Source organism: Cheilinus undulatus, linkage group 3 (assembly GCF_018320785.1).
Source record: "Cheilinus undulatus linkage group 3, ASM1832078v1, whole genome shotgun sequence".
In the NCBI taxonomy this organism is placed as follows: domain Eukaryota; kingdom Metazoa; phylum Chordata; class Actinopteri; order Labriformes; family Labridae; genus Cheilinus; species Cheilinus undulatus.
In genome coordinates this window covers 42,577,468-42,599,111 of record NC_054867.1, presented here as the reverse complement: position 1 = coordinate 42,599,111, position 21,644 = coordinate 42,577,468, and the positions used below count along the sequence as shown (strand labels likewise).

Here is a 21,644-nt window from a genome sequence, read left to right as displayed (position 1 = left end):
ACCTTTATATTTTAAACAATCGTGTTACTGCATATCCAGCTGATGATGATATAAACCTTTGAGATTACTGAGACACAGAGGTCTGTTCTGCTGCTCACATAACATCAGGGGTCAGATAAAATACCAGAGTACTTCAGGGGAAAGCACTTATGATAAAAACCGCTCACAGACTGTTACAGTCGGCTCATACAAGAGTTAATATCAGAGATATGTAGCATTGTTTGAAAGTTTGAAAAGAGCGTTGTTAACAAGCACTTTAATATGCATCTTTATACAACAGAACAGGGCAACAAACAGGTTCAACATATCTAATTAACCTGCACCTGCAACTGTGGAGAGAAGAATCAAAATAACCATGACAACGCATGTGGAAAAAACAGCTGAAAGACAGGTAAAACGGTCCACAGCTAAGACTAATAAACAAGGTTAGAGTGGCCCCTGGAGCAGGGACATTAAAGATAATAGAGACTTCACAAAGTGTTGATCATTTTCTTTGAGCCCAGAATAAATTTTAACTGTGCTCCAAACAAAAACCCCAGATCTTAAACCACATCCCTTTAACAGATGGCCAACAATAACACAAAGTGAAGTCAAAAATAAACACGCATCGCATTTCTCACAACAACAATAAGTTGTGACAACACAAAGGCTTTACCAAGGTTGATAAAAAAAATCCCATAAAAATCCTAATCAGGTGTCCACACTCTCCCCTTTATTTACTCTGATTTTAATCCAACAATGGGAGTCATTCACAATGGGCCTTTGAGACTCTATATCTGTGTTCACCATTGCACTGCGTCACTATATCAAAGAGACTGCCTTTTATTTACATGGCGTCTATTACAGCACAGGGCCACAAATGCCTGAATAAACACACAAACAACCCTCCGCCTGCTCAGCCAACAACGACAACAGTCCATTATCATGGGAGCACAAACGCTGGCAGCTAACGCTGGAGAAGGACTTTGGCTGAATTTGAGAGGATAATAACACAAATTATTAAAGCAATTCAGAATAATTGTCCCTAAAAATACAGCGTTTCCTTTTGTGTTTGAGAGAAAAAAAATACAGAATCTAGCTGTTATAAATAAATATTTTCTTGACCTGTTTTAGGTATTTTGTCTTCAGAATGAATTGATAGGCTCATCGGAAAAATACAAGATGCATGTAAATGTTTTCATTGTTGTGGTTTAACAAAAATGTAACAATAATGTAGACAATTTTTTCTGCAGATTTTCTAAAGATTTTTATAAATAATGCAGGGATGGAGATTGTTAGTTTTGTTAATATTGATGCCCTTGAGCCAAATCCATATAGATAAAAACTTTCAGTCTGAATCCAAAAACCAGTCGCATGGTTCTGGATATAGATTTTGAAAACTCATATGACAGCTATTGTAAATAATCTGTATTTGCTGCCTTCATGAGGTCATCAGACTGTACTGTTGCTGTGCTTATGGCTGCTATTGTCACTCTGCTCCAGTGCTGTGTCATTGTCTTCATGGCTGTGTTTGCCTGGAAGGAAACAGAACATCCTGACACGGATGAAACCTCAGCCAAGTCGGCCTCTGTGCTCTCGGGTTGAAGCCCTGAGGACAAACGGGGTGATTAACGTCAAACGTCTGTTTTTAGAACCAAGCCTCTCTGCTACAGTGGCTGCTGTCTTGCTCTTTAATAGAATCAAACCACAAGTACAATCACGCATACATGCTCATATGCAGATTAAGAGCAATTTTGAGCAATCAGAGTTTGGCTGGAAACAGCAGGAGACAAGACTGAGGGGAGCATCAATAATGAATCGAGCTTTAAAGAGAGCCAGGAATCAGCTCAAGTAATTCAGATTTACAGAGGTCTGCTATGTAAAAAACTGAGTTAATATATGGGAGTTAGCCAAAAGATTACAGTGGCAAAAGTCGTACTATAAAGCCTCTGCAATCAATGTTCATCTTGACCAATGAGGGAGTAATTCCCAGCTTTACCAGGATATCATTCTGAATATTGGACAACAAAACAATCTCAAACTTATACCTTTAAGTCTACCCATTTTGATCAGATTTGCAGGCCTAAAATGGTGATCATTTAGACATTAAAAACAACCATAACCTGGTGTTTGGCAGTGCAAAGACGATAATGTGAACCTATATTTTCCACAATGCAAAAATTTGAAATTTGCTTAGGGATGCATAATTTCATTATCATGATATGGTATCAGATATTATCTTTCAAAGTGAATTATTGTATAGACAGATATGAAAATTTCAGGACTATCAGACTTGTGTCAGCTGAAGTCTTAACCTCATTAATTTCATCAAAGTTGAAAAAATCAGCATATCAGCAAAAATCTATATTATGCATCCCTTGCATTGATGTTTGGATGCCACAGAAACAACAACAGACGTCCTGGGAAGCCAATATTGGTTGATTGCTTGTTTACTTTTATCAAGGTTGAAGGCAAACTCCTGCAGACTGTCACAATTGCAAAACACTGGTATCACTTCAGTATAAAAACATTACCTGCAATTTATAATAGATTTATTCAACAACAAATATCCCCTGTTGTGAAAAATAGATGTAATTTTTTTTCAAAAGTTTACTATTAGTCATCAAAGTAACATATTAGATCATCTTAAGACATTAATATCAGGCATGGAAGAATTAAAAAAATGCAACAACTTTTTAATGAACCAGTGTTTCCCACACATAGGAAATACTTAGTCTGGACACCTATTTATAGTTACAGCCACCCAGGTATATTTGTCTACCATTTTCTCTTTTTAAATATTTCTGCACTGTAAAAACTAAGATCAATTTTATTCAGCAACACTAAGTTGAACAAACTCAGTTTGTTGTAACCTGTTATGAACACTTATTTTAAACACGGTACTTATACTCTTTTGCCATAAAAGCTAAACTCAAGTAACTTAAGTTTACATGTATTAAACAAACTAAGTATTAAGAACTTCTAACTTTTTTAATGCACTGTAAGAACAAACCGTAAAAAGAGGTTAAAAACTGAGTTGTGTTCCACTGAAATCCAAAACAGCTTTTTGCCATTGTACTCAAAGTATTTGACTATTATCCTTTTGCCTGCATAGATTTCCCAGAATGCCTTTGGGCATTAAACCCTTTCGCCCAATAAGTGAAGTTACTTACTCAGGTGAAAAGGTCTTTCCTATGGGGGGGTAATGTTAATGTTGAGTGGATGGTACGCCAAACTTATCAAGACATCAGAAACTGGTTCAGTGAGCCACTAACAGCCATTGTTGCTCAAGTTGGTCTACTTTGGGTGGAATGGTAACTTAAAATGTCTAAAAAATACTATTTTTCAGTGAGGTTTACAGTGCATTAAAAATGATTGAATCAGAAGTATTGCCCAGTCGGAGTAGATGATTTTGCTTAAGTATTGCAAACCCAAATTAATATTTGAATCTTAGTTTTGAACACTTGAAAAAAATCTAAACTGGTATTTCACACTGAAAATAATAAAGTTAGCAATGGTAGAATAATTGCAGCACATTTTAAATAAACACATTATTAGAACTCACAAAAGTCAAGTTCAGTTTACTTGTTATTTCTGAGACAATGAGTTTCTGCAATTTTTAAACTCAACTCATTTCATTTTACAGTGTGTAATAACACCCTGTGCACATTAGAGAGGCATCCACAAGTAGTTCCTTCTGACTGAAGTGCCACACCTTATATTAAGAATAAAGCTTTGTATGCTGTGGTTTAAGTATTTTTTTCATTAGCTTCTTGCTGCTGTTAATATCCTGCACACCTGAGCTGAAGGATGATGGTTGCGATATGAGCCTTGTCAACAATAAGCCTTCACACAGAGAGCTCACCTGCCATCACAGACTGCCGAGCAGGAGTGATGTTATCTGAGAGTGCCTTTATACAACGCACTGCCGATTAATATTGTCAGAGGGGCAGAAACACAAAATATTTAATATACAGAATGAGGCAGAGGGTGATTGCTGTCCCTACAGCACAAGCACAGTGTCATCCAGTGGGAAACACTGTCCAATTTCTTTTAACATGCAACGATAGGATGATTGCAGCTTTAGTGGCTACATCAGTCTACATGTGAAAGGCATACTGTCAGCCAAGCTTATATTAATTCCATGATAGTTGTTACAGCCAATACAAATTGGTGTCTACTATAAAGGCCAGACAATGGCTTTCTACAAAGGACTCTGGTTCTGTTTGAGGCCCCTGCCTGTTAACAGGAAGCTTTGCTTGCCATAGCTGCCAAATGCTAACGTTACGTAAGCAACTGTTTGCTAACATTCACACAATGTTAACTTAAAAAAGGTGTTAACGTGCACCATTTCTTTTGAATAGCCTTATTTTTTTCTCTGTTTATTAGGGTGCATTAGCCCTAACCCTGTCAAAAAAAACGAATCATGCAACTGTTAAAAAATGTGTTGTTTTCAGTTTTCAGTGCTGCATCCTTAAAAAAGTCAAAAGCCTGGAAATACAAGTGCTACCAATGTTTCAAAGCCTCTATGCCTGGCCATCTGCAAGGTGAGAAACATTCAGCCCATCAGAGTCCATCTGCCGTCCATTCCACAGGGTCTAACTGATCTAAGGAAGATATATCTCTTTACACCTCTGCAAGGTCAAGGGCAGCCAGAGGAAGATGTACCATCCTGCTGCAGACAGTCATCACCAACCATACTGGCAGTCTGAGCCGCCTGGGCTCACACCTCCCTCTGGATCAATAGAAACAGGATCAGGGCTTCAAGCTGGGGGGGAGGGGGGGGGGATTTTTGAAATTTCTCCAGTCTGCCTGCTAAAATAAGAACAACACAGAAGAGTGGCTTTGGTATACACCGATTATTAGGAGGCATAGACCACTGTGGCTGATAGGTTTGGCAAATTTACCTCACAATGAACAGAAAAACAGCATTAAACTCACTGTTGACTTTTAATAAAAGCAGTGACATCATCTAACGACAGACTGCACTGAGATGAACTGCTCTGTGATTTTATATTGTAGTGTTAGAGAGGCGGGGTCTTTCCCCACTGTGAGCTTGTGACATCATGAGCCTACATATTGGCCCTGCCCAAATTAAACCAAGCCAGGAAAGAGGTGAAAAACTTTCTAATGGTCAATCCAAAATCCAAAATAAAAAGTTAAAGAGCTTCTACATATTGGTGTATTAACCATTGCAGAAACATAAAAAAATGATTTTGGTAATACCAATGCTGTTCATTTAGGGCAGCTGTGGCATAAACCTTACTTTGGGTGGTGGTCTAATAAATTTGTTAAGCAAATTTGTCCTGGAGTTCAAACACCAAAGAGACTCTGACAATAATGTAACATCACTTCAATGTAAAATAAACCTTTATCTTTGACTCAGTTGGTAGTCTCTCCTGATTGAAATACTCTGTCTGCAAAGCACAAGTAATTGGGCATTTTCTTTAAGACAAAACTATTCTGTCCACTGATGAAGACCTTTGTTTCTGTTTGTCTTCTATCATAAGTAGCAGAGTATGCTTGGCTTCTGGACATTTGTCCAAGCTCCCTGTTTTATAAACAACAAATATCAGCCAAATTTAAGTCACTTAGATATAATTTAAAAAATCACAGCCTTCATACAAGCTGCCCTTATGCAGACAAAAAATGTGCCAGATTTAAAGCAAATAACACTGTTGCAAAGATCTGTTGTCTTTTTTACCCAGTTATGTTTTAAAGCCACAAAGAAAAAAGACCCTGAAAGAACATATCTGACAACTCCAGCAAGAGATTGATTTCATAATAGCACTTAATTGATCTAAAGTGTTTTCAACTCTTGGCAAGACTGTTTGAAAAAAATATCTCTATTTAAACCGCATTGCGTTGCTACGGCAACGAGCAGAGTGGATGCAGAGACATCAGTCTCGACAGCGCTGCGGCTCAGCTGGAGCAGAGCGTACATGAGGGGGAAGTCCTTCAGTAAAGCACTCCCCATCACTTCAAGGGAACCGAAAACGCTGCTGAGATTTGTTCCTACGCCGACCCACACAGCCGTCTGTAATGTGCACGGGAATGATTGATACACTCTGGGGTATGTGAGAGGGGGAAATGCTGGGAAGGCATTTCTATGTTAATTCACCTGCACAGGAGGAGATGACAGCAGGTTCTGAACCTCTGATGCTCTTTGCAGCCACGTGCGGCTAGGAAGGAGAGTGCTGCACTGGTAATTGAAAGCTTTCAGAAGTCGCTGCAGAGGATGGAGGGTTCAAGTGGAGGATTCAGTCAGCACTGAGCAGAGATGCTCACACTGGGGATTTAATTTTAAGACAAGTGGCCATTTAATGTATCCAGTGAGATGGTCAGGTAAACCACAAAGTGAAAGGACATGAACAGAGTGATGCAGCTGCAAGTAAGATAAAAATGCTTTTCTGTTACAAAATGCAATACTGTGAGAATATTTGGACTGTTTACTAAATTCTAACAGCTTTTACCATTAATGGAGATGTAGTGAGTGCTTGCTACTTAGTGGACTTCAGAGCAAAGCAGAGAAATAAAAGAGTGGTTCACTTAGAGCTGCAATAATCGAATTAATGGGAGGCTAGGGAGCCATGCCAATTATACTGAAATGCCATTAATGTAGCAGCCTTCATAAGTAGGACAGTATAATGTATTGATTCATTTGCTGATAAATTTTTATTTGCACTTGACTGGACGTGAATGATTGTGCTTTTTCTAATGCTAATCATCGGTACCGGCAAAGGCTTTCCATTCCTGGCCTGATGGGAATTTTCTTCCACCATTTATTCTGCACTGCTGCATTCAGCTCAGACAATGACAGACGGAACCGTGATTATTTCAGTCAGGTGAGTCGATGACGGGACGAAACTACAATGGAGCTGATTCCCAGAGGACAAGGCAGGGACTACTCTGGGGGAAAATGTAAAAAATTGTCATAACTTAATTTTAGAGATGAATGTTTGACCATCTACTGTATGCTTTATCGACCCCACATGATGTGAAATGAAAATGTACTTATTCTACATAAACTAGACATGCACAACTTTCTACAAAAGATTCAGAAAGACACTTTAGATCCTTCAGCCTCTTAGGATGTTATGCAAGCAAAGTATATCTGATTGAAGCCGCAAGGTTGAAATGCACATGACAATGACATCTGATTTCTAACCTCAGGGGAGCAAACACTTTGCATATCTACATGCTGTGGTTCCAATATGCATATCAGCACATGTTCAGGAGGAAATATTAACTGAAAAAATATATCATATGTATAACATTTATAAGTCTACCTAAAAAGCACAAGTTTGGGTCAAGTGGACAAAAAGAGGAAAAATGAGCCTTCTCTATCGGCTGCCTGACACTTGAGGGGTTACTAAAGAAATAAACAGATGCCCTTCACTGCTGACTTGTGCAGTAAAATAAGTCAGTTAAATGAAAGCATTAGAGGCAGGACAGCTCAACAGCTACATGGGAATTTAGCATATCATCAGCAATACAGAAATATCAATACAACTTCCAGTCTTTTGCGCAGTGCAACACAACTAGTGAAGAAAAAGGCTGATATTTGTGTTTTTTGCAGTGGCCCTCTGTTCTCCAGACAGTCCCCTGTGTGGCCATTTCAAATTCAAGTCACACATCTGTCCACAGACAATGTGCTGCTGTCACAGTACAGGAGTCTAGCATGAGGACTGCTAGCATATAGCCGACAGCTAACACAAACAGCGTTTAGGTTGAATGAAGCCGGCGTGACTGTCTCCCTACCTTTCAGCACCACCACGACCTCAGCAACAGCAGCATCCTCCCCCTCCGCTCCGCTGCTGGTCGGGGGCTCGTCTCCTTCAAACAGCTGGTTCACCTCCCCCTGGATGTCTGAGGGGCGCCGGTCGCCGTCGCTCTTGGAGACGGTGAACCTTTGGCTCATGGTTATCGCCGGTGAGACAAGCGACTGGTCTTCCACGGTGCGGGGTGATGTGGACGGACAAAGACAGCAAAAAACACTAGAGGTTTTCTAGGTGTGATAGTCCACCTTCACCGTCTGGCAACTTCACCTCCCACTACTGTGACCGGGACGAACAGCCGCTCTTTGTCGGGTAATTGGATGTGTTATGCCGAGTGGACCATCTCATCAACCGGTGTCTGGAGTCTGAGGAGCACCTGGGTCCTAGAGCCGTTTGTTCGGTGTTTGTGGCGCCATTTTTTTAAAAACACAAACCAAAAAAAGCTTAAATAATCGACTAGAACAGCTAGTGGATATAAACAAAAATGAAAAAGCTTATTTAATTCACAATTATTTATATCAAATTTTTCTTTATTTAAACAAATAGCTGCCATCTTTGATTAGAAGTTGCCGTTGCTAGGCAACCACAGGGAGTCTAAAAATCAACTGTGGGCAACACAACCGTTGAGACCCTGCTACAAAAAAAAAATAAAATTAAATAAAATTAAAATAAAAAAATTTATTCACATCAAACATTAGAATAATGTCTTCTATGTGGACATAATTAGCCAGTGCCTGGTTTAGTGCCCTGTCTGAAGAAATAACTGGCTGATAACTGCCCGATTTTGTGGCTGCTTTGTGGACATAATTGGATAAAGTGCCTGGTGTAGTGCTCTCTATATGGACATGATTGGAAAAAGGGCTTGGTTTAGTGCTCTCTATGTGGACATAATTGGATAAAGTGCATGATTTTGTGCCTGCTTTGTGGACATAATTGGATAAAGTGCCTGGTTTAGTGCTCTCTATATGGACATGATTGGAAAAAGGGCTTGGTTTAGCGCTCTCTATGTGGACATAATTGGATAAAGTGCGTGATTTTGTGCCTGCTTTGTGGACATAATTGGATAAAGTGCCCAATTTAGTGCCCTCTCTGTGGACATAATTGGATAAGGTGCCTGATTTTGTGCCCTCTATATGGACATATTTGATAAAGTGCCTGTTTAAGTGCCCTCTATAAGGACATAATTGGATAAAGTGCCTGTTTTAGTGCCCTCTATATGGACATAATTGGATAAAATGTCTGATTTAGTGCCCTCTATATGGACAGAATTGGATAAAGTTCATTATTTAGTGCGCCCTATGTGGACATAATTGGATAAAGTTCATGATTTTGTGCCCTCTATATGGTAATAATTGGATAAAGTGCATGATTTTGTGCCCTCTATATGGACATATTTGATAAGGTGCCTGATTAAGTGCCTTCTATAAGGATATAAATGGATAAAATGCCTGATTTTGTGCTCTCTCTGTGGACATCATTGGATAAAGTGCCTGATTTAATGCCCTCTTTGTGGACATAATTGGATAAAGTGCTGGATGTAGTGCTCTCTATGTGGACATAATTGGATAAAGCAGCTGACTGAATGCCCACTCTGTGGACATAATTGAATAAAGTGTCTGATTGTGTACCCTCCTTGTGGACATTATTGGATAAAGTGCCTGTTTTTTTCCCTTTTTTGTGGACATAATTTGCCAAAGTGCCCAATTTAGTGCCGTCTCTGTGGACAAAATTTGACTAACTGCCTCTTAAGTGCTCTCTGAATCTGTCAACAAGATGTTTCTCCATCAGGGTGTATGACCACTCTGACACCCTGCTCTCCTCTCACTTTAGTGCAGCACAATCAATGAGCACCTCCTATAAGGCTTTGTTACTAACACATTTAAATTGTATGTATATAATTGTTAGCTTTGTTAATTTAATTGTAATGTGACTGCTGAATAAATAAAGTTAATTTCAGTTAGTTTTTGAGTAAATTCATAGAGTTACAGGAAAGAGGAGAATATTCTGAGAGGTACAAGTAAAACATCATCAGTTTTAATCATCCCTTTACAGTATTAATCTAAGACACTCACAGATTAGGACATTATTACTCCCAAATGATTTTTTTTTCCGAGTATTTCCTCAGTGCTGTTAAACAGAGTAAGGAACACAGTTTTTTCAAACATCCTATTATTTTGGATGCTTACATTATTTTACTTTGCACAGAGAATCAACATTTTTTCACAAAAAAAAAAAAAAAAAAAAAAAAAAAACCTGCCAGGGTCAAAATTATTAGCCGCCTTTTTGTTAAGCCTTTAACAAGCTTGCCTATAATTTTCTTTCTAATCTTCTGGGACAAATGTCTTCTTAGCTTTCTGTGGTCTGTGTTCAGTGAAGTACACACCATGATACCAAACAGCACAGTGACTACTTTTCAACCTTTAAAGAGGCATTACAGGATGATTACAGGACATACCTGACTTTAACACGCCAATAAGGTCAAATGTTTTCAAGGGGTACCATCAGTTTTGTCCAGGCCACTTTAATACGTTTGCTTTCTAAAACGATTCTGTCGAATACCACTTCAAAAGCAACATCCTTATTGTTTTATTAGTTTTTTTTTTTTGAAAAATTTCTATTTATCATTACTTTTTCAGTTTCAAGTTATTTCAGTGACCACTGTAGGTTTTTCTTTCTTTAACGGAAGGGTACCAACAATTTTGTCTATGTGTGTATATGATATGGAGAAACGGACCTTTTCCTGAAGACTGCCATGATGACTTCTGGTCCATATGGATAACACTTATGCACATAAAAGTCTAGTAGAAAGAAGGTGGTTGGTGTATATTATCATTACTATTACTACAAATTAATTTTTTTGTTTATCCCCCTTGTCTCTCTGTGACTAACTCAAATTGCTTTCGTTAGTATGTAAAATGATTTGTAAAGGTCCTACGCTGGATACGCTGAACATTTTCACTTCATACAGAGGATAAGATGGACTGGTAATAATAGTGACTAGACACCTGAGATAGTAACCTTTACTTAAAACATTACCATAAACTGAACTGTATTGTTCCAACTTTGAAGGCCTCTGTTTTGTTGATCAATTTTTGTTACAAGTAAAAAGCAACAAATAAAAAAGTAGAAAAAGAAAATGAGACAGTACTGTTTAATCTAACAGTAGTGCTTTATTTCCTTTGAACTGCAGAAAAATCTATATTTATACTTAATAATGAAGGTTTGCATCAAGGAAAACATCATGACCAATGAACATTACTCCATCCATCCATTTTCTATATTGCTTATCCCATCGGGGTCGCGGGAGGGACTGGAGCCTATCCTAGCTGTCATTGGGCGAGAGGCGGGGCACAACCTGGACTGGTCGCCAGTCAAACGCAGGGATGACATAGAGAGGAAGACAACCAGGCATGCTAACATTCACACCTACGGCCAATTTAGAGTCACCAATTAACCTAATGAGCATGTTTTTGGTTGTGGGAGGAAGCCGGAGTACCCGGAGAGAACCAGGGACCTTCTTGCTGTGAGGCGACGGCGCTGCTGTGCAGGCCTGAAAATGTCTCGTATTGGCAAAAAATTAATCAAATATTTTAGTTCTCTAACGCTGTTCTTTAGCAGAAGACTTCAAATTGTCACCAACATCCTCAAGTGTTGACATCAATGTTCTCATGTTAGCTTGGAATACTGAGGATATGTTCACAGAGCACTGTTCATACGTGTTGATCATTGTTTCAAAACTTGCAGATGTTATTCCAAAAGCAGCCAGGTCAGGCATAGGTTTGTCAGCAGTCATTTGTGTGCAGTTTTCAAAGTCTGCACAGGAAACAAAAACAGAAAATTAGTGGAAAGTAATATGAAAAGGGCATATTTTAGATAGATTTGGGTTTTTTTGTGCCTTTACTTAGAGATTGCAACAGTTTATTTCAAGGTACTGACTCTGACTTATTATTTCTATAATATGCTTTGGCACAATGTATTCTTTTTAAAGTCTCACCGTAATCCAAGCTCATGCCCAGGGGTTTGGATGCACCGCCAGCCACTGCATGCTTACTGAACTCCTCTAACTGAGGTTCATCGATATTCTGTCTCCTACCTTGAGAAGAAGCAGTATATTTGAGAAAAGATGGTGATGAGATGATGGTTGTAACATGAGGTTGGACAATGCCATTTTAGCAATGTAGCTGCAAAAATATGCTGGCATACATTAGACTCACAGTATTTCTGTTAATTCATACAGCTTTATAGTGGCTGCCATGGCTGCACAACTAATGGAAGTCTTGTGTGGTCTTACCGTGAGTTTTAATATCAAGAACATTAATATCTTATTTAAAACTTGAGTTATTCTTACTGAAGAGCAGGAAGGTGTTAGGCACATCTTCTTTCTTAAAAACTCTGCAGTCATCACAGCCATCTTGTAGTATCACAGTTGAACCAGGCATTTCATTAGGAGTATCTTTGGGAAACAAAGAAGAGAATGATTGATTCAAAAATAGATTGTGTGGTTGTTGCTGATGTTGTCAAAGTTCTATCAAAATCACATCGATACTCAAACAGTATGAAAGTTTAAAATGTGCAAACATCATGCACTGACATACTGTAGCAATCAAAGTTTGATAAGTAATCACATATTTGTTTAATCTCAAAATTCACAATATGGACAAAAGTATTCGGCGCCTGACCATTACACCAACAGGGACTATAATGACATTTTATTCAAATTCATGTACTTTAATATGGTGTTGGCCCCTTTTTGCTGCTATAACAGTCGACATTCTTCATAGTCTGTGGGAATCTGTGCCCATTCATCGTGTAGGGCAGTGATCATCAACTGGTGGCTGGGAGGCCACACCAAGCCCCCACATCCTCCTATCTGGCCCCCAGATCATCACCAATTTCAGAAAATGTGCAGAGAAAAAGATATATTGTGGGTTTTTTTTTTAAAAATAAGCTCCAGAGAGCTATTAAAACAAGTCCAAAAACAACTAAGATTGAAACCGTTTCATTAGGAATGACTTTTATTTATTTTTCTTTCAGAAAACCACCTGTAACTAGCAAATATGATGCAAGTAAGACACAAATTTACTAGTCCATTCCTGATAAATCTGCCTTTTTTGTTGTTTTTGTCAACCTTTGGCTTCAGGAATAGTCAGCTAACATATCTTAATGGCCCCCTTGTGGCTGAAAGTGATAAATAGGAATTATCTCACTGTTAGATCCTAACAATTGCATATATGTTTGAAAGAAAATTAAAGCAGTTAAACAAAAATATGTTAATGAGGCCATTTAAAAAATGACTTTAGTTCTTTTAAGAGATCAGCCCAAAAGGTGCCTGTGTAGGAAAAATACAGCCCTTGTCCAAATGTAGTCGATGACCCCTGGCATAGAGCATTTATGAGGTCAGGCACTGATAGTGGACAAGAAGGCCTGGCTCGCAATCTCCTTTCCATTTCACCCCAAAGCTGTTCTGTTGGCAGTTTCTTTGACCTCATACTTTGGTTTTTGCTCTGATTTGTCAGCTATGAGGCCTTCTATAGACTGTTGTGTGCCTTTCCAAATCATGTCCAGTCATGTTAATTTACCACAGCTGGATTCCAATCAAGGTATAGAAACATCTCAGCAGGGACTGAGGGAAAATGGAGGCACTTAAGATAAATAAAATGCAAGGGGTCTGAACACTTATGTTAATGTGATATTTCAGTTTTAAATGTAAGAAATCTTCTGTTTTCACTTAGTCATGATAGGGTAGACAAATGAGAATAAAGGTGATTTTTTTTTGACTGCAGTATCAGGCTGCAACATAAAGAAAATTGAAAAAAGTGAAGCTGGCCTGAATACTTTGTGAATGTACTGTATATCAATGACTATTAGGGTTAGAGTACATTGGTTTAAACAAATTAGGATAAGCTAAGATAAAGAGACACACAGCTGAATGAAGACAAAAGACAAAGTCTTACTGTTGCGGTCGACTGCAAAAGTTTTGCTGTTTTTATAGAAAACTGTTCCTGACATTTCCATGCAAAGTCCATATCTGAAAAAAAGATTCAAAATGATCCACTGCACAAAATCTTATAAGGAAAAATATAATATCATACATTTGCCTGCAAACCAAACATTAAAAGCAAAATTATAATTACACTTTCATCTGGACAGTAGCATTATAGAAGTGCGGTTCATCCTCTGCAACGATGTCCACTGCAAAACTTGGCAAACTAAAAGCGCTTACATATGCCTGAAAGAGGCAGACATCTGAGGAAATGGCAACAAGGTTCCATTTCCCAGTGAGCTGAAACATTCAAAACATGAGAATTTAGTTGATATCTTCCCTTGAGTTTAAAACTCTTTGGGTTGTGCATTTTGTCTGATAAACATGTTGGAAATGGTACTGCTAGTTATAAATGTGGACAGACTTACATCTGGACTTTGATCATCCAACGGTGCATGCTGGCACACTGAGGAGAGACTCAGCACAATAACAGCAACACATAAAGTCTTCATCATGGTTCAAATGCTCCTCTTTCTCTTTTAGGTCTTTTATATTGATAAGACTCCACCAATTATTTTCGTGCTCATCTACCCTCCCCCTTCTGCATGGGTGCAGTGCCAGTAAACTCGACATTAACCCTTTATGTTAGCATTTCCTGTAAGCATTAATGTTTGCTCATCAAACAAAGTGGCACACAGACTCTAAAGTTGTGAATACAGATGAAATGAGGACCTAGATTTCTTGTTTGTTTTAAAGTTTCATAAGAGTTTAGTGTTCTCATTAGAGTCTCAAAATGGTCAAAGCAAAGTCTGTACTACACACTGAGGTAAAGATGGTTGGGAGGTTTTTGTTCATACGCCAGCTATAGAAATTAGATTAACTCAGCGTGCATGCTTAAAAACAGTTGACTTTTGTATGTTGTTGGCAGGCGTGCGTGCAGGGCCTCATCACCCCGGGAGGACCTCACTTATTCTTCTTTCTGTCTGCACATCAGTCTGGTGTTTGCATAATAAATAGGACCCAGGCCTGGCCGTCACACATTAGTAAATGAATGCTCAAGATATCTATTTTTGGAGTCTGTCCCATCCGTGATATGGGGGGGCCACACTTTGGCCAGGGGTGGCCCTGGTTTTTGGTGCACCAACATGTAAAGCAAAAAAAAAAAAAAAAAAAGACATCATGAGGGGAAAATCTGAGAACGGCTTGTTTCAGCACACATTTTCGGGGGGGGGGGGGGTGATTTTTCTGATTCTTGGGGGAATTGTGGATTATTTTTGTTGGGAAAACCTGAAAAAGGGATTCTTTCATGATGTCCCCTTTAAATAGACCACTAATTTAGGAGGATGTGAGTCATGTGATTTGATTAAGATGCATGTCAGGTGTGAATCTTTGAGCTTGAAATAACAGAAATAACTTGCTTCCTTTCATGAATGTAACAGCAAGACTTTGTTCATGAAAAATGTTGAATTAAAAAAAATCTACAAATACATTGTACCAGCAGATAAAGGCACTTCCTTTATGAGATGTACAGCATCTCAGATATATGGTCTGTGAGAGTGGCTGTCAGATTTACAGGCTGCAGCCAGACCCCTCTTTCAAATGCAGTTTAATTCCAGCTTTCACAAAACTAATCTAAGCCCCACTCTCCAATGTCAATAGCCAGTAACATTTCTAGCTCTAGCAGCCAGCAGCTTACTGGTGGACGCTGAGGTTGGCGGTGGAAATGAAAGCAAGAGTACAATACTGATGTAGGGCATAGTTAGCCATGGCAGAGAAAAGAGAGAGAAATCCTACTGCTTAAACAGACAGCCAATAAGAAGGATATTTGTCATGTGATTGGATAATGATGCATACCAAGGGTGAAACCAGTGCAGCTCAAGTTAACGAAAGATGAACAAGCGTCACTCCAGCATCCTGTCATAGCCTACATCCTTAATAGTTTCAATATGCATTTATGTTTCTGCAGAGTGTTTCTGCAGCCATCGCTCTGAGCATCAAGGTTAAGGTTATGTATGGTTATCACATGAAGTAATAGAAAACTACTGCTGTGACAGCATAGTGAGGTAATCAGGGGTCGGTTTAACTGTGAAAAGACAGCACTGAAGGCCCAGGTAGAAAATACCGGAAAAAAGGCCTTTAATTGTCAAACCCAGCTCTAATTTTAAACATATTTAGTGGAAACTGTGAAAAAAGGGCTGCTGGTTTGCATCCAGATCAGCTAAGAGATCTTTACAGTAGGTTTATGTATTAAAACACCTGTAAAGGAAAGCACTTCTCTGAAAGCTATGCCCTGTTATTTTTTAAGTGGTTAGTGTGCATTGAATTTGTTTAACACGCCCAGGTCTTACACCATCTGCAGCAGCCCAGCCACCTTCAGCACAAAAAGTTCTGTATTGGGTACAATACGCTTAGATCAAGGATGTGGTTTTGTGGCTTCTATGTTTTGGGCAGCTTGCAGCTTTTGTTTGGTGACTAATAATAAGCAGTGAAAGAATTACGTTTTCCATGCCTGGGTGCGAATTGCGGATATGTACGTGGTTTTTATTTTCTTTAAAGGCTGAGGACTTCCTTAAACTTTTTCAGATTTATGCTCAGACCCTGTTGCAGGCACGCTACAGAATTATCATCAAAGATTTGCCAGATTTGGAAGCAGAATGGAAGCAGGAGCAGTGATCTACACGCTGTTGGAGGTGCTCATTGCTGTTTGCTGCTGTCTCGGGAATATGTTGGTGATTTTGGCACTTTGGACCAGCAAAAGCATCCAGCAGCCTACCTTCTGTCTGATTGTGTCTCTGGCTGTGGCTGACTTCATGGTGGGCTGCGTGGCCATCCCAGCAGCGGTGGTGGTGGACGGACGAGTGGAGACTTCATTCTACAGTTGTCTCTTCCTCTGCTGTGTGGAGATCCAGTTTGTCCTGGTGTCAGTGCTGTGTCTTGTGGCTATTGCAGTGGATCGATTCCTCCGGGTGTCCGTCCCTCTCAGGTAAGGTTATTTGATTGTACCAATGCTTACTGAGTCTTAAAGTGTGCAGAGGAAGTAGCACTTTCATACCTAGGAGAGGGATTCAGTTAAAACTTGTGACAATATGCAGTCCAAGTAATTGTATCATTCAACTGTGAACCCTATGATACTACTGATATCGTCAAACTAGAGCTGGACACAGATTTTGAGGTGGAAATCAGGAGGGATTCTTTACAGCAATCCACCCCAATATGTCTCCTAGAGGATTAAGGCTCACAATTTGCTCTGTCTGTGTTGGACAATTTTATGCTGCCCCGGAAACCCCCCTGGGGTTGCTTTATTGGTAAAACCCATAAGCAGTTTTGTACACTGTAGCATTTCACCACCATTATGGATGATCAATTATCTGATCTGCTCTTTTACATGATAGCTTTTAGGTGGAATTATTTGGTCTTTGCATGCTTTTATAAGTCACTTTGGTGTTGGGCTATCCTTACAAGCAATTAGCAACTGGGCAATCTGCTCCTTGCCCCTGCTGATGTCATAATGCTCTAGGATCATTGACCACAAAATCTTACTTTCCCGACAGTCACAGACTATACTCTGTATTGAAATACACCTTAGAAACTCTTCCTAAGGATTTAGGGTCAATGTTGCCCCATCTGTGTTAGGAACAGACCTACAGTCCCCTCCAAAAGTATTAGAACAGTTGGCCCAATTCCTTCATTTTTGCTGTGGACTAAAAACATTTCGGCTTTTATTTCCAGGTGTTTACATCTGAATCTGATAAAATACTTTGAAGATATCATTATTTGTTTGAATCCCACAATTTTCATTGTGAGCAAAAGTATTGGAACATGTGGCTGACAGATGTGTTTTGTTGCCCAGGTGTGTCCAATGACATTGATTATTCAAACAAAACAGCGCTGAATGTCTACGCTCAGTTTCAGATTTGGGTTTTGCCTGTGCAGACTTCATTTATAGGTAGAAGTGTAAACAATATAAAAACCAGAGAGCTGTGTATGGGCGAAAACAAGCAACTGTGAAGCTGAGAGAAGATGGAAAATCAATCAGAGCCACTGCAAAAAAATTGGCGATAGCCAGTACAACCATCTGGAATGTGCTGATGAAGAAAGAAACCAATGGTGTACTCAGTAACAGATGTGAATGGTTAGGCCAAGGAAAACAGCAGCAGTTGACATCAGAATCATTTTGAGAGCTGTAAAGAAAGACCCTAAAACAACTGTTAGTGACATCAGCAACAACTTCCAGAGGACAGGAATGAAGGTATCACCATCTACTGTTCACAGAAGACTTCATGAACAAAAGTACAGAGGCTTCACCGGAAGATACAAACCACTCATTAGCAAGAAGAATAGGAAGGCCAGGCTGGAATTTGCCAAAAAGTACAGAGACCACCCTCAAAAATTCTGGGGCAAAGTTTTTTGGACTGATGAGACAAAGATGAACCTTTACCAAAGTGATGGAAAGACTAAAGTTTGTGGAAAGAAGGATCTACTCATGATCCCAAACATACAAGCTCATCTGTGAAACACATTGGAGGTAATGTCATGGCTTGGGCTGACATGGTTTCTTCTGGGACAGGCTCATTAATCTTCATTGATGATGTAACACATGATGGTAGCAGAAATTAACTCAGAGGTCTAAAGAAACATTTTGACTGGCAATTTAAAGAGAGATGCAACCAAATTGATTGGGGGATTCTTCATCATGGAGCAAGATAATGACTCCAAACACACTGGCAAAACAACAAAGAAGTTCATCAGAGGAAAGAAGTGGAAGGGTTTAGACTGACCAAGTCAATCTCCAGACCTAAACCCTATAGAGCATGCATTTTACCTGCTAAAGAGGAGACTGAAGGGAGTAACCCCCAAAACAAACAACTGAAAGAGACTGCAGTGAAAGCCTGGAAGAGCATCACAAAAGAATGTAAAAGTTTGGTGATGTCAGTGGGTCACAGGCTTGATGCAGTTACTGCAAGAAAAGGATTTGCAACTAAATATTAAGTCTCATTCACTTTAATTTGTTTAAAGTCTATCTGTTCCTATACTTTTGCTCACCTAAATATGTGGTGTTTCATTACAAATAAAGCTATCTCCTAAGTTGTGTATCAGATCAAGATGTAAACACCTGTAAATAAAAGCTGAAAAGTTGATCTCTTGTCTCATATTCATCTTTCGATGTCAAACCCAAATGCTTTTAGTCTACAGCAAAAATAAAGAAATTGGGCCCACCGTTCCAATACTTTTGGAGGGGACTGTATGCTGCCCTGGAACTCCCCATCGTTTTCTTAAGATCCTGAGAAATGAACTCATTGTCAGGGGAAAAGTAGTGCTTTAATCCAAAGACAACAAGATAAATAAGAGGAAATCTTCACAAAACAAGGGAAATTACTAGTAATCATGATAAAACTGAGTAAAATAAGATGCAGAGACCTACCCATAGGGTAAAAGGGAACATTTTAAGTGTTGACTTAAAGGTGGCTGGAGACAGGGCTCGTCTCACACTTGACAATATTATGGTTTAGTAAGGTTTCATAGAATTTTCCATTATTACATGATGTTAAGGCATTAATTTTGTTGATGACATCATTCTCTTCTGCTTTTCATAGGTATAAAAGGACGGTAACACAGAGACACTCCCTGCTCGTGGCAGCAGGATGTTGGCTTGTTGCAATACCACTGAGTTTTGCTCCCATGCTTGGATGGCACAACCACCAGACTTTATCTAACACAGTCAACTCTACTATTATCTGCAAGTTTATAGATGTGATCCCGTTGTCGTATCTGGTTTACTTCAACTTTTTCCTCTGCACCCTGACACCTCTGTTGGTGATGACTGCACTGTATGGTTACATCTTCTGCACGATTAGAGGAAACCTCAGGGAGAGACCAGGTGATGGTGCCCATCAACAGTCTCAGCTCTACCTGAAAAAAGAGAGAGAGCTGGCAGGATCTTTGTCTCTGGTCCTGGCTCTGTTCGCTCTGTCCTGGCTCCCTCTCCACATCATGAACTGTGTTAATTACTTTGATGTGGAGCCTCGTGTTCCCCCCACAGTCGTCTATGTAGGCATCCTGCTCTCTCATGCTAACTCAGCTGTAAACCCAGTTGTGTATGCGTTCAAGATAGACAAGATCAAGACGGCGTACTTGAAGATCTGGAGACGAGTTATTGTACGAGGGAAAGAAAATCAGGGATCTCAAATGAACCAATCCAGCGACAACGATCTCACCAGCAACATGAATAGTGTGGTCAAAAATCAGGAAAGGATCATATAAACTCCTCTGTCTATTTGCCTGTGTAAGCACATTTTACTTTGCAGTATTGACTGATATACTTTCTCTGACTTATACATTTGTAATCTATTTAACAGTATTACATGATTACTGTTGAAATTTGGTCAAAGGTCTTCATGGAGTTCCTGTAGTACAGAAGTTTTCATTTACTGAACATTTGAAGCTATGTGGTTAGATGAGTCATAGCTATGCCTGTGGGTTTTTTTCCTCTGAACTGCTGTGTTTCGTTTTCCTTTTAGTTTATTTTCAGATATTTTTTTAATCCTAACTTTATCTTTGGCATTAATGTACAGTATGTTTACAGTTCACACTGTAAGTCTTTAAGCAAATATATGTGAAATAAGCTCTGTCTACAATTTCTGTAACAGCTGAACAGGATGATCAATTGTCTGTTAAACAGAAAATGTGTACTTCCTAAAAGACATTTTATTAAAGATGTAGTTTCAAGGCTTGGAGGAAGTGAGAATTTCATCATGGCATGCCAGATAATATCTGTTGCTTCTAGACTTGTGCAGGGGTCGTTGTGCAAAATAACAAAATTTGGATTTTTAGAACTGATTTAGTAAGATTTTAATCGATTTGAAATAAGAAAATAAGAATAGTGTATAGTCTAAAGTGGCATATCCAGTATAGTACCATTTGCAGAGCACAAAATTACACACACTTCTAGAATGTTTGTTGTCATAAATCAAAAATGGTTTCCTGGCCTCTCGGCTATGGTCTGGCCAGCAGCTCTCCTCTTCTCTCTAATCCCTATTTCAAACTCTATCCACTGCCCTCCTCTATGAACAAAGGCATAAAATGCCCAAAGAATCTTTGGAGAAAAAATATATTTTATCCAGGTCTCTGCCAACTGCCCTGTTCTTCAGAATAAAACAAAAAAGCAACACAACTGTGACACAGGAGGAGTTCTGTATTCACTATTTTTAAGTCTAGTATCAAAGCCAAATTATGTTACCTCTGTTTATTTTGTCCTTTACATATGTTCATTTGATTCGAGTGTTCCTTGCTTCTTCTGGCCCCTACTGGTGACAGAGTTTTAATGCATCAAAATAAACATGTTAAAATAGTCTAATTCCTTACGGTCTTGTTTGTTTGTTATGGATGAATTATGATTGGTTTATCATAAGATACCTTTACAGAACATACCCAATTCCAAAAAAGGTGGGGCGCTCTGTAAAATGTAAATAAAAACAGAATGCAATGATTGTTAAATCTCATAAACCCAATTTCTTTCACAATAGAACATAAACAACAAATCAGCATTGAAACTGAGACATTTGACCATTTCAGGAAAAACATTAGCTCATTTTGAGTTTGATGGCAGCAATGCATCTCGAAAAAGTAGGAACAGGGCCATGCTTACCATTGTGTAGCATCCCCTCTTCTTTAACAACAGTCTGTAAATGTAAAGTGAAGAGACCAGTTGCTGGAGTTTTTGGGAAAGGAATGTTGTCCCATTCTTGTCTGATGTAAGGTTAGATGTTCAACAGCTCTGGGTCTTCTTTGCCAGATTTTTGGTTTTATGATTAGCATTTTTTTGTGAAAGGTCTGGACTGTAGACAGGCTAGTTCAGCGCCCAGACTCTGATACTGTGAAACCATACTGTTGTGATGGATGAGGTA

The 21,644-nt window shown here is 39.1% G+C and overlaps 3 protein-coding genes across 4 annotated transcripts in view; 1 reads left to right on the top strand and 2 right to left on the bottom strand.

Moving 5' to 3' along the window:
* slc12a5a (solute carrier family 12 member 5a) overlaps window positions 1–8,052 on the bottom strand; it is a 315,053-nt gene extending 307,001 nt beyond the window's left edge. For both annotated transcript variants that reach the window (XM_041782804.1, XM_041782805.1), the window contains exon 1: window positions 7,741–8,052. In XM_041782804.1, coding sequence (XP_041638738.1) covers window positions 7,741–7,900 — 160 coding nt within the window. In that variant the 5' untranslated portion in view covers window positions 7,901–8,052. The remainder of the gene's footprint in view (window positions 1–7,740) is intronic.
* Window positions 8,053–10,907: 2,855 nt separating this feature from the next.
* On the bottom strand, window positions 10,908–14,309 carry LOC121507212. The gene is made up of 6 exons (XM_041783425.1): window positions 14,169–14,309; window positions 13,892–14,040; window positions 13,712–13,785; window positions 12,106–12,210; window positions 11,752–11,850; window positions 10,908–11,570 (listed from the first exon to the last, which is right to left on the bottom strand). The coding sequence occupies exons 1-6, from the start codon at window positions 14,253–14,255 to the stop codon at window positions 11,356–11,358; spliced, it is 729 nt and encodes a 242-aa protein (XP_041639359.1). The 5' UTR covers window positions 14,256–14,309; the 3' UTR covers window positions 10,908–11,355.
* Window positions 14,310–16,170: 1,861 nt separating this feature from the next.
* Window positions 16,171–21,036, top strand: LOC121507284 (adenosine receptor A1-like). Its single transcript, XM_041783563.1, has 2 exons — window positions 16,171–16,723; window positions 19,335–21,036. The coding sequence occupies exons 1-2, from the start codon at window positions 16,395–16,397 to the stop codon at window positions 19,999–20,001; spliced, it is 996 nt and encodes a 331-aa protein (XP_041639497.1). The 5' UTR covers window positions 16,171–16,394; the 3' UTR covers window positions 20,002–21,036.
* The last annotated feature ends 608 nt before the right edge of the window (window positions 21,037–21,644 follow it).

Coding starts and splice junctions, on each gene's coding strand:
- LOC121507284 (XM_041783563.1), top strand. CDS start 16,395: ATGGAAGCAGGAGCAGTGATCTACACGCTGTTGGAGGTGCTCATTGCT. Junction 16,724..19,334: donor CGGGTGTCCGTCCCTCTCAG/GTAAGGTTATTT, acceptor TGCTTTTCATAG/GTATAAAAGGACGGTAACAC.
- LOC121507212 (XM_041783425.1), bottom strand. CDS start 14,255: ATGATGAAGACTTTATGTGTTGCTGTTATTGTGCTGAGTCTCTCCTCA. Junction 13,786..13,891: donor GCTACTGTCCAGATGAAAGT/GTAATTATAATT, acceptor TCTTTTTTTCAG/ATATGGACTTTGCATGGAAA. Junction 12,211..13,711: donor TTTTGCAGTCGACCGCAACA/GTAAGACTTTGT, acceptor TGTTTCCCAAAG/ATACTCCTAATGAAATGCCT.